General features: G+C 41.2%; 1 protein-coding gene across 4 annotated transcripts in view; it reads right to left on the bottom strand.

Moving 5' to 3' along the window:
- The window catches only part of sfmbt2 (Scm like with four mbt domains 2), a 60,358-nt gene that overhangs the window by 35,172 nt on the left and 11,768 nt on the right, over positions 1–13,418 (bottom strand). For all 4 annotated transcript variants that reach the window (XM_086146577.1, XM_086146581.1, XM_086146579.1 and 1 more), the window contains exons 2-4: positions 11,899–12,073; positions 10,043–10,140; positions 3,395–3,635 (exon numbers count right to left, since the gene is read on the bottom strand). In XM_086146577.1, the coding sequence (XP_086002703.1) occupies positions 3,395–3,635; positions 10,043–10,140; positions 11,899–11,992 (433 nt within the window). In that variant the 5' untranslated portion in view covers positions 11,993–12,073. The remainder of the gene's footprint in view (positions 1–3,394; positions 3,636–10,042; positions 10,141–11,898; positions 12,074–13,418) is intronic.

Below are 13,418 nucleotides of genomic sequence, written 5' to 3'. Positions count from 1 at the left end.
AACGGCTCAGATTATGCGTTTCTCCAGATAACTTCCCTATTAAAATCAAACAAAGGTTTTATAAATCACTTGTGAAGTTGAAGAAAAAGAAGAATAACAACCCGTCATGTTTTGCATCCCAAATCTCGTATTTACCCATTGGCTGATCTCTGGCTCTCTAAAAGGAACCTGGCCTGGGATGACTAATGGGCATAAATATGCTTTACTATTTGTCTCATACTACTGTGTTGTTAAAACAAAAAAAATGAAGAATTGTTAATTCTTTACAAATCACAACTTTATAAACACACATTTTAACTGTGGTGTGCTGCCATAAATTTACTAGCATAATACATACTGGATTGATGATGTATAGAGATTGCTAGAGTTAATTTTCCCTCAGAATGGTATATACAGTAAAAATACCACATTGTGCTGCTTTTGGGTGCAATTTCCAGTCCGCGGGGAAACAAAGGGACTGATGCTAGTCAACAAAGAAGTGGGAAATGGCTTGTGGACGTACAGAACTTCCTAAGGATCCGCGGCTGTGTTCTAACCACTTCGATCTGGATGCATTTGATGCATTTAGCCTTGCTAAGCTGCTGAGAGAGTTTTAAACAGACCATAAAGCCAAACGCCGTCCCTGCAGTTTTCTTTCACAAGCACAGAAAAGGTTCTCAGGAAACCAGTGAAGTCCGCTAGAAGAAACACCACGGGCAGGAGATGCTGGATGTTCTCCTGCGAGGGTGTCTACAACCTGCTACTGCAGAAGAAGCGTCTAATGACGAAACACCGGGAAACTTGTCAGGAAACCGACGAGTCATCCGGTCAGTCAAAAGAGAAGTCCGTAAGCCTACAGTGAACAGCAAAACAACAAAAAGTGGGGCTGCTTACAACTGAAGCGCTCTCTCTGTGAGCATAACAACACAGTTGCTGCACACACACCAGCGACTTTTGCAGACCCTTGTTTCTTTGGGTCTTTGTTCGTCATCATTTTCAAGCTAATTTTGATATCTGCCTTCAGCGTTATCTTCCTTGCTCACGTCACTCTCAGGTTCAAACGGGAAGGGTGACACAGATGAAATGTTTTTGCACAGTACAGTAAAACAAATGGGACCAAGCCCAGGTCAAGCTTGTGATGTCACTGAGCAGGCAGCATTGTGACGTAAATACCAATGGGGGCCTACAAGTGAAAAGGATTTTTTACAAATTTAAACAAAGATATTTTCAGAGATTGTATTATCTTTTTTTTATGTAGCTGGTACAAATATTGATCAAATAGAATAATAACATCTTGGTAACGGGGGATCCCTTGCCTGACATCAACTGGTTTGAATAGCAAAAGGCCATCTGGGTGCCTGCAGGTGTGTTACTCAAAATAAAGGGTGTGCTGGAGACCAAGCGTATGGTCCAACCTGACCGACTGCACATCCTCACAGCATTCAATAACCACAACTAATATATTCCAGGATTTCCAGAACGCACAACAAACCGCTGGAGCTTTGATTGGCTGCTGCTCCTGTACGGTCTATCACCCATGTACTCACATATTTATCTAACAACCACAGCACAAATACCGAAACCAGGGCGTGCCAATCTATGCACGAGGAAAAAGAAAAACAGCGTGTAATATGAATATCCTTCAGAATCAGTATGGGGCTTTTTTTTTAAGTAAACATTGCTCATATATTTCAACATGTACTTTGAAGATGAGTAGCTTCTTTCAGTGACTGCAAGCATTTCTGTGCTTGCAGGTGCTCCTGAAAACTGCAGTTGTGCGTAATATATTAAAAGTACACAGACATGAAAACACCTCGGGCTGGAAAGAGCCGAAAAACCACAGCTACAAAAATTCCGAGTCCTGTCAAAACGGAGCAAAGTGGAGAATTCCTCACAGGTTCAGCTTAGGCCCAGCCAATTAAAATTCAGCTATCCCATAAGGGGCGGGGCTTGTACTCGGCTGGAAATGAAATCTGTAGAAGGTTTATTTGATTGGAAATACGAGCGATACAGGAGTTCCGTTGACATTTCGTGGATTTCATGCGATGTTTGCTATCAGCACAGGTCAGGCTAGCTAGACTAGCAAAAACACAAACAACAGGAATGTTAATCGGGCATGCTCTTCAGGAATTGGAGATCTTTTATGGCGAGAGCAGCTGAATGAAATTGTGATGAATTCAACCAAAGCTCCCCAGTGAACCCTTCGTCCCCACCCTCAACTCCAACGCTAAACACCACATTTCTGCTGCCAGGAAAATATCAAGACGATCCCAAGCCCAGAAATCAGAACAGGATCCTAAGGAACAGGTGAATTCTCGTGTCTCGTGTGGTTGAGAACACTGTATTGGCTCGTTCGCTTCCACTGCGTCCATGGTAACGAGTACCAACCCCCCCCCCCAAAAAAAACCTCAGAGCAGAAAATACAATCCTCATCGCCGTAATAGCAACCACTTTCTCTCAGAATTGACTTTAAAATTGGGCTGCTGTTCCATAAATCCCTCAGTGGCTTGTATCCAAGGCTCTTATCAGATGGCACGACCCGGACTGAACCTCCAGACCTCTCAGGTCGGCTGCTCCGGGGATTACAGGCTTTGTGTTTCCTTGTTTTTTTTTTTTCCCCTGCTGCGGCTGAAAACTAAATACCAAGTTCAGCTGCTTTCGGTTAAAAACGTCGATCAAAGAGCCTAGACCAGACCAGAGGCGACGACAGGGAGCTTGTACTGCTTTTAATTTACTGCTTGTTTTTCTTTTCTCTTTTTCTCCTCCATGTCAATTTGTGTTTTTTTTTAATAGTCTTCACTTGTTTTACGCAGAGCTGTGGTAAAGAAATCTGCTACGAGGAAATCCGGCCTGCTGCTACTACGGCGAATCACATCTGTTTTTTTATTGGACCTTTCGACTAGTTCTCTCGTAATCGATCATTAATCAATGTCATTCAATCATTATCGACACTGCAATCTTGTAGTGGAGAGCTGGGGCCAATCCCTGCTGGCACAGAGCCGAGAGATCGGGCTTACAACATAGAGTCACAGGGCCAGAGAGACATCCAACCATTCACACCTATGGACAAGTTAAGTCTTCAATGATTCTACTAACAGGTACAGGAAGCAGGACATCATCCGAACACTGCAGTGTTTTGTCCGAAGTATCTCAACACGAACGGTCCCTGAATCTCATCATTCCAATCTGGCTTAAACAGCGATTCCCCTCTTTGGTTGCAGACACAGATTATTTATTTCACTCCAGTCACGATGTGAAACGTCGATGCCTTTCTGCTGTGAATATGCTGGCTGGTTTTTACAGTCCAATCAGACTTATTCTGGCACTGTCAGGTAAATGAGCGAACAAGCTGGACAGTCTTTACGGCTTGTGTGTGAAAAGAACCCGTGAGGCCAGTGCAATGAGTCCCTCTTACCTACGGGGGGCATCAGGGTCTTGTTGTTCTGGGTACACCACCCCACCGGGTGCAGCTCGGCCGTCATGACATCGCACCAGAAGTCAGCCCGCCGGTCCTCGCCATAGCCACTGAAGCGCAGCAGCAGTAGCTGGCGGCAGGTGGTGATGATAGTGGCGACCCAGTACGTGTCTGGGCTGCTCTTGTTGGCCACCTCCAGCTTCATGCCAGGCTGGAAGCTGCTCTGCAGGCTGACCTCCACCTGGGGGTGGAACCACACAAACATACACACGATGAAACTCTGGCTAATGTTACAAGAGAAAAAGACCAGAAAGAACGGTTTAAAAAGACCATAAATTTCAATTTGGAAGTGGTCCTTCAGAAGGTCCTTGAAGCTGCTGCTGTTGCAGGAGCATGAACCATCATGGCTGTCGAGCACAGAAATAAAGTTAAAAATTATAAAAATTTGAGAGCCCTACTTTCCATCACACATGCCAACCTCTACCTTTCATTCCCTTCGTCAGCAACCGTCTCTCACCATGGGGACATTTACCGCACTTCTATATTAAAAATCTCAAGAGCGATTAGCGGCAGGGGCGACTCCTTGATCTGAGGTTTTCACCCTGAAGCAAGCATCTCCACCGTCTTCCTCTGTACGACTTGGAACCTTCACCAGCGTCTCAAGAGTCAGGCACCCATGGCAAGAAACAAAAATGTTTCTAAAACATAAAGAATGGTCCCCATGTAAACGATGCAAGAGAGCAGACGGAGCTGCGGTTCAAAGATTGATCGATTACAGCTGAACTTTTAAACGTGAGAATATAGTGAAAGCAATGCTCTGCATGTCACATATCGACATTCTTCGACACCCCTCATTCCTGGGTCGGGGAGAGCTGAGGAAGGAGGAAAACCCTAGTCTGATATTTCAATCAACCAATAAAAAGTAAATAACCATCAGCAGATTAATTGATTGATGATTAAAGTGTCTGGGAGGTGAAGAAATGCAGTAAAGTTTAATCTATTAAATAACTTGCTCACAAGGTAACTGACAGACATATACAGTAGATAGCATGATAGCTAGCTAGATAGCTAATACTGACAGATAAAGAGATGGATAGACAGATGGACAGACAGATATAGTTGGTAAACAGACCGATGGATACACAGTTGGCAGACAAGCAGATGGATAGATGGAGAGAAACAAATATACAATAGTATTTCAGAGGGCCATGTGTGTAATGAATATTCTTGAAATTCATGTTGTATGATTTAGATTTGTATGAAGAATACACAAATAAAGTTGTATTTGAATGTATAAATCTGGAACCTGTTTCTGTTACTAAACAAGACTTTGTCTACCAGACGACTTACTGTGAATGAAAATAGAAGTCAGACAAACATTGATGGCATTTGTTTTTAATCTGCAGCCATAGGTCTCAATCAGACTGGTGCCAATGAAATGTGTTCACCAGAAATCATCTGTGATTTTACATTGTCAGGTTTCGGGGCTGAATGGAAGACTTTCACAAGAAAATAGAAATTAAAATCTGATAAAGCAACATTTAGTAAGACAGACGAGTTTGATGCTTCATTATGAGTTTTAATTTTCAAATAACCCCCAGATCATTTAGCAGAGCTAATATCATTTCTGATTTATTTGTTTTACTATTTTTATTCCCCGGGTGATTTTCAAATAATCGTGTCCACTAATGTACTGTTTTTCATTGCAGAGCTTAACAGTTTTATTTTCCACATCATCAAATAAAAGAGCAATAATAAACAAATAATCCATGTGTTGGAGTTAATAACAAAATAATATGTTGAAATAAAATTTGATATAATCCCCCTTTTTTTATTTTTTACTTTTTTTGAAATAAGTTAACATTTCTCATGTTTATTTCCTTAATCTTGTTTTTGGGAATGATTCCTGGGCCATTTGTGGGCACTGTACACCCATTTCGAACACATTTATTTTTACAAGGACCGTAGTTTTCCACAAAATGGTCTTGTGATTTTCAATTTCCATTTCAGACCTTCAAGTGATTTCCTGTGGATACGAAATATATTTCTTGCTGATTTTTCTCCTTTATTTGCAGAAAATATTCATAATAAAAAACATGATTAATTCCCATTGTTGTGTTGACTCATCTTTACCTCCAGAGGGTCCACTGGCATTCGCGAAAAAAAAAGAAAATTATCTATTTTGAAAAACATAATAGAATAAGAATAATGAAAAAAATTATCACCATTAGCTAAATATAATCTAGTTTCTCATCAGGATCCAGAGACAATTTATTCCAACCTGCACAGATCTTTTTTTCCAATTAAAGAGCAAAGGAGTTCAAACCACAGGTGAGGTTCAATTAATCAAGCAGGGCTAATAGTAGTACTTAGAACACACGCACGCACGCACGCACCACCATAGTCACTCCCCAATTACTCTGCAGAAACCTTCAAGCATGACAGGATGTTCACATTCAGGGATCGCACACCCACACGTGCACATGCTCTCACACGCACGGGCTCGCCAGTGAATGGAAAAAGCCAACATCTTAGAAATAAACACAATACGAAAGGCCCCCGTGACTTCCTGTCGCAACAATGCAAACGTGCTGTATCACTCTGGTTGGCTTACATAACAGAGCTACAGGCAAGCAAACTCTCTAAATGTGTATTTTTGTTCGTGTGTGTGTGTGTGTGTGTGTGTGTGTGTGTGCGCGCACGCGCGCATTCGCGTGAGCACAGGCCCAAGAGAAATTTTTTCAATTTGTCCGGGCAAACAACGAAGGCTGCACTTTACTGAATCAGGTTTTTTTTTCTGGGGAATTCATGGTCTGTTTGCCAGCGACTCAATCCACTTACCAACAAGGCAATTTAGGTTCCCCGGAGACACACACTCACTCGTACACATGCACATAGAGACTGGAAGAAAAAAGAAATAAATAAAACAACATGTGTCCTGACAGTTGTAAAAAAAATAAATAAATAACCCAACCCACATAGTCTAATCTAGTCATTATTGCGCCCATTGCTCCGGGTGATGTAATAAATGTGAAACACTGACACAGTTCTCTAACATCTAAAATTACCAGCCGCCTCGAGGCTCATCGCCGCGGCTGACAGCTGCTCCAAACACACTGTCCGACGAGGTGGATAATGACCTCAAGCCCGGGACGCAGTCTGGCCAACCTCTGTGATGTAACAGTTATTACTCAGTAGTTACACAGTTGTGGGATATATGACACAATAAACTGGTGCTTTGCTCGATTAACACCTGAGGGGTAAATGCTAACAGGCCATGGAAACAACCTGAAATACAACTCTCTACATCCACTAGATGCCAAATGTTTCCTTTGTAAAGGACTTCTTTTAACTTGAATAGTTGCTATCAACAATTGGTTGACAAAATTAAAAACAAATTAAAACTTCACCCACAATGTCAATTATTTCATGGTTGTGTTTTAAGCTAAAACCAAATTAAAACATATATATAAACAAATAAGGATCTGTTTCAACTGGAGAAGGCTGATAATTGTTTAAAAGCTCCCTAAAAGAAATTGTCCAAAAATGTCCTGAAAATTTTTGGGAAAATGCCGTAATTCTTAAAAAAAAAAAGAGAAAAACAAGCAAACAACAAACACAAAAATAAATAGAAAATAATGTTGTATTAACTTCAATTAGTTTAAGATAAAAAAAAACACTGTCAACTGATTCATGAGATATTACGGGGGGAAAAAGAAATACTGAAAATTCTGAAAATCACATGACAATTTCGAGACATGACCTGAAAACTGCTTTTAAATTATTCAAAATCAGTCAAAAATGTATTCAAAATAAATCATGTGAAATTAGAAACTATACAAAAAAAAAAAATTGATTACTATATTGTGAAAAAAATAATATGTTTAAGAGCCCCTGATCAAATTTTAGAATTAACTGAAATGAATCATTTAAATAATACAAGCGTGAGGTCAGTCAAAGGGAAAGTTAGATTACAGTCAAGGAAAGGAGGAGGAAGGAAGTTAGGAAGCTCCATATTTCCTCTGGTGTCGGGTCTTTAGTGGCCCGATATTACAGTACAACTCAGCAGCAGATTATCCTGAAGAGCAGATGTGCAGTGAGGGTGGTGAGTCAACATATTGAAGAAATACAAACACAAAATCAGACTAGGTTTGTTTTGTTTTTAGACAAATGTAAATACAGATTTTCCCAAACAGTGGCAGTAGGTGAGTCTGACACAAAAAAAAGCTGCCCTGTTGTCGGTGGCAACCTGCAGTCCCGCTCACTTGAACTCTCATTCATTCAATTTACCGGCAGTGGGGCTGGAGCCAATTCCAGCTAACAGTGAGGACAGAGAGGCGGGGTTTGACTTGGGCAGGTACCCTGTCAATCACAGGTCCATTTAGAGACAAATCCAACCACCAACTCTCTCATTCACTATGGACAGTTAAAAAAGTCTACAATGAACATACTAACTGTTTTTGGGCTGGAGACTGAAAATCTAGAGAACCCACACAGAGCAAACAAAGTCAGAATCAAACCTTGTTATTCTTAGACAAGAGTACCAACCAAAAACAAATCCCTCCATTAATCTGAGAAGCAGTTCTAGAACTCTCTGCGTTCAACATTGAGGGCCCGGTGGACCTCGTGCCACTCAGTGGTGGTGGCAGGGGGTCTGACCCACTCTGGTCCACTCAGGGTGGATCCCGCATGGGTGTGAAAGATCAGGCTTCTTGAAATAACCTGGACTCAATACATATCCATGGCCGCACTCATACTGGCAGGAAAATTAAAATACAGTATTCTACCAGAGTAAAGATAAAAAAAAATACCAAGAATACTTTCCGTCTTGTGGGCCTGTCCCCCGCTCCATTTCTCCCCGCTGCCCCCACCCCTTCACTCCTCCCACATGGGTTTCTGTTCGTCAACATGAAAATCACTAGGTTCCATTTGAGAGTTCCCTCTGAAGCAGCCGGGTGGATGCTGGATTTCCGGAGCCGACACAAAGAGCGATAGCTGGCTATTGAACATTGAAAAAAAACAGAGTGGTATCAACACATGGGCTGATGTTCGGTGTTTGGAAACAAAAAAGTATCAGAAGAGCAAGTGCTGATGAAGCCAAAGGACCTAATCTTAATCCATTATCCAGTGGATTAACACCCAGATGCTAATGTTATGTTTAGAAGATGCAAATTTAAATATCTGACAGATGTCCCTCTCTTGAACCACAATATTTTGATTTTGAAATTGAAGGTTGGTTTGGGATTTGAATCCCACTAAGTTTGAAAGTGGAACAATCCAAACATTGGAAGATGTTGAAATGAAATGGAAAGAGAACGGACATGTTTGTCTTCTGCTTGACAACTGTGAGCGACCTGGGGTGTGTGCATGTGTGGTGACATTAACCCCCTCAATTCCTTTAGATTTGTCCAAACAGCCAAGTACTGATGACACACATTTCCACCACAGCCAAGAGTGCGCTTCCCGTCCACTGCGCCCCCCCTACACACACACACAAAAGACAAAGTGTGTCTCTCTGACCCTTGTTTCTCTTTGACTTTCCTCTTTAATTTAGTGATTTATCAACCTCTGAATACACAACTTTAGTTTTGTTTTGGTTGAGGCCACACATGACTTCCTGTAACTGCCGAGACACTTTTTCCTCACACACACGCAAACAAACAGGTACTGAGCGGCAGGTGGATAGAAGTACTGCAGGCAGTATACAAGATACTGCAAGCATCTTGTATGAGACATGCACAGGGTTCCAATGACCTCATCAAGGGGATCAATAGAAGATTTGGCTGTTCAATATATTTATCAAATGTTTGATGGAGGAGGAAAATAATAGAGTGGTAATCAACTGTTTAGTAATACATAGATAATGATGTTTCTATATTGAACTGAATATTGAATTTCATAAAAGGGAGAAAAACATTGAATTTTACAGGTAATAATAATGATTAGAATAATAATTATCTAATAATAATGTATTATTTTTCGGGGAACATAATCATCCAAACCTGAGAAGTTGTGATGTATTCCAGAAAAACCAGGAGTACAATATCAGTTTGATCAACGCAAAGTACTTTACTATTAGATCAATAACTGTGAGTGCCAGTAATTTTGTTTATCTAAAATTAAGATAAAACGTTCTGTTGCAAAGTGGACCTTGAACTGCCCCCTATGATGTGGACAGCTAGTTGACAGCAGAGCATCAATGATTTTTAGCAAAAGAGAAAGAATCACCAGAACCAAGTTGTTGAAATGATGTGTCTGTCGGCTATCTTTACAGATTTGGCTCCTCGGGGTGCTGGTAGCCGCATCGCAGGTGTTATTGACAAACACACACACACAAACAATGTCATCTATTGTGGTGAAAATTGCTCTTGAGTAACCAAAACACCGTTGAGAACCAAAAGCAAAAGAACAAAAACAACATTTTCGATTGTGTTCTATTGAATCATCCCATGTTGCAGGCTTGTGGTCACGGCGGCGGCGGCCGTCCATTTGTCTGTCCATCATGCGGCATGTAACCATGGAGGAAAACACAGGGCAGTGTTTGTTGGAGTGGATTACTGGCTGCCAGCACTGCCCAGGAAGACTCCAATTGTGTGTATGAGTGTGTTCGTTCACACCCCGGCGGAGAGTGTTTAAGGGATCACTTACGTGTCTGAAGGTAGTGTGTGCCGCAGGGATGGCGCCCGTCTCCTCCATATACTCCTCCCAGTTAAACTCAGCATCCTCCTCCTCCATGGACTCGGCGTCTGGATTAATACAACCTGAGGTCAGCAATGGCCTTCGCCGGAGGCTCAGCATGCACTTCATCAAATACACCCTCTTTGTGTGTGTGTGTGTGTGTGTGTGTGTGTTTGTGTGTGTGTGTGTGTGTGCGCACGCACACACAGTAAGCCATCTTACATAATACAAGTAATGTTCACTCCACAAAGTGTTCAGTGTTGCTGTGACTGACTCTTCTTCCTCTGAGTTGGTATATTACGGCTCTAGTCATACACTGAGTTGGTTTAGGGTGGGATTAGGGCCGGGAAGGAGAGGAGGGGGAGATTAAAGCCAGGATTCTGTGGAAAAAGCTAAGTTTGAAGGTAAAAATTCTGAGATTAAAGCAGGGGCTGAAAGAAAGAAAATAAAAAAGGGAGATTACAAAAAGGAAAAAAAAAGAGGTTCAAAGGCACAAATCTGAGATCAGAATTCAGGAGGGGGGGGAAAGATTAAAGAGAGAATTATCAAAAAAAAACAAAAAACAAACAAACAAAAAAAAAACAAAGGTTGCTGCAACTGACCTGGGGGATGCTCTAAAACCTCAGTAAAGAAGATTAAGTTTTGAGAAACTTAGTATTGAAGTATTGAAATACTTCTATAATCTCAGATTCCTGACTATAATCTCAGAATTCTTAATTCAGTTCTAGAACTCTAAGGATGTCCATTGCCATCAAACTAATCAGTTTTTTGTCTGTCTTTTCAACTGTTTCTATTCAAATTGAGACCAGAAGTTTGACTTCAATCCAATATGTCTCACTTAAATCTCAGTGCTTATAAACAGGAACAGTAAATTTGACTATATCCTCAGGATTCTGTATTTAATCTCAGAATCGCTAGGACAGTAATTCAACTAAACACATTCCCCTCAAGATGTTTTTTTTTCCACTTTACATTTCACTTGCTGTCTTGTGAGAGGAAAAGACAGGCAACCCATCTGTCACATGATGCCAGGCAGCTAATCAAACCTGTCAATTCTGATGAGCCTTCTCAGCAAACAACCGGTTTGCGTTCGCTCCTAGTGGTTTTTAAATTGGCAGTCAATCACCGATCAATACAGATGTACAAAAAGCCTCAATTTTTTTGTCTTGTGATTTGTTGCTCTCATGCCGCTTTTAGGTAATTTCAGTATAATTACTGAATTGTAACACAGATTTTCATGCCATTAAGCCACGATTTTTAAAACAATCAAGGGAAAACTACAGTGGGGTAAAAAAAGGACAAATTAGCAAATTAATGAGAATTACAGCACTGCTTACTTGATGAAGTAATTATGAAAACAAATCAAGATGGCTAACAACAAGATACTTTGTGGGAAATCACACTGGTTATTCTTGATTATTGAAATGAAACATATTTAGTTTTCTTGACAATTGCTTTCAATGACTAATAACAATACATATTAGCTATAACAGTGTGATCTATCTTGATCTTTTTCATAAGATAAAAAGAAAATCATTTCCAAAGTGATGATATGAATAGATAAAACACAACAAAAAAATTGAGAAAAACGTTGCATGAATTATCAACTATTCAACAAAACACATTTCTTATGGATCACACAACAAGCTGAACAACGGTTATCTAAAAGTATGCCCTAATTGTCATTAATTAGAAATGTTTGTTTACATTCAGTTGAGCATTAAAGTAGAAAGTTTCATAAAAATATCCTTTTTTGAAATCGAGGCACTACAATCAAAAGAATATTAATGTCAAACAAAACTGGTCTAAAAGGGAGGAGGCCCCACCTGTGTTCACCTCCTCCTCTTTCCCATTGGTCGGTCGGTGGGACGTCACGGCAGCAAGAACCAGGGGCCGCTGCTGCTGAGAGCGAGACTGCATCTTGCCGCTGCTCCAACTTCTGCCCGGCTCTGACCTTTGACCTGCAGCCGATCAGGTCCTCACAGCATCTTCAGGCTTCTCCTGGCCAACAAGGAGGCACAGATTTAGATGAAACTAACGAGAGCCCTAGCTGTTTGGTGGCCGACACAGGCACAAAGGTCATCAGTAATATAATGTTCATTCTGGCACCTCCTCATTGAAACATTTTTTCATGTTTTGTTTGTGCACGTGTGTGTGTATGTGGGACAAAGCAAGTAATTTGGTCATATTTGAAGGATAATTCCAAATATGTCCAGCGGAACAGTGACTCCCTGGGTCACGATTTGCAAGAGCACCGACTTTCAGTCTGATACACACTTATTACTCGCCAAGGACTTCTTTGGAAACGGAATTTAATAGGCAGGAGATGATGCCATGTCCTTGCAATAAAAAGGAGGAAGAAGTGGTCGCCGTCCCATCGCAGAGGCAATGGAGACAAAGGGGACCTTGGCTTTGAAAAATCAAAATGGGGTGACCAGCGAGCCTGTTGTGCTCAACGTCTTGCTGGTGGCCTGGATTTGCATCGACTCCCCGTCAAATGACCAGTTGCAGTAGCGCAAAAGTAGAAAGACCGGAATGACACAAGAGCTCACTGGGGAGGTGGGGAGGATGTGTCCTCCATGGAGGACAGGCAAAATGTGTCAGCATTCACAAAGGTATTAGGAAGCGTTAAATAACAGAAGGTGGTAAAAAGTCACGATATCACACAGACTAACCCCTGACCCCATCCCACTGCCTGCTACAAGAAATAATTTCTCTTCAATGATGGAAAATGATCAAATCCTTGCATCTGTTAGAAATCACCAAAGTATTGTCAAACCAGGAAAATTAGGAACTGACTGACCATGAAAACAGCAGAAGACAAACAACAACATGCTCCTGGCCAATAAATCACTTTCAATACTCACAAGAATTTGCCATTTTGTAAACACACCCTGTGACTAAAGCGGAGTGGAACATTCTGTGGTTTTCCCTAAGTAAATATGGCAGCCAGTCTAGTCTGACTTGAAAAAGATAAAACTATCTGTCCTTGCTCATCTTTTGATGATTGACTGATTGGCGGTGACAGACTGACAGCTTTATTTGACATTTCTCTTTTTTAAAAGTCTCTTTCAAAAGTCTCTTTCAAAAAAACTGCAACAAGCTGCTTCTGCTACCACATAAGGAGCTATGGACTGATCGATCACCCTCCCAGCTCCATCAGGGCAACCGCTGGTGATTCGTTCTCAAAAAGCATGGGTGAATTGGAAAAATAAATAAATAAGAGCAGCCAGCTCATTTCATCAGTGGCCTCTCCGTGTGATGCTGTGCCTCCGGTTGTTTTCCCCGAGGCTAATAAGCCTAATGAGTCAGGTTTTTTTTTTTCTGCTTGTAGAATGAGTTGGAA

The sequence above is a fragment of the Fistularia commersonii genome, chromosome 5 (assembly GCF_037954325.1).
Source record: "Fistularia commersonii isolate RoL2024-O1a breed Wild chromosome 5, RoL_Fcom_v1.0, whole genome shotgun sequence".
NCBI classification, from domain to species: Eukaryota; Metazoa; Chordata; class Actinopteri; order Syngnathiformes; family Fistulariidae; genus Fistularia; species Fistularia commersonii.
This window is presented reverse-complemented; position numbering and strand designations above follow the sequence as displayed.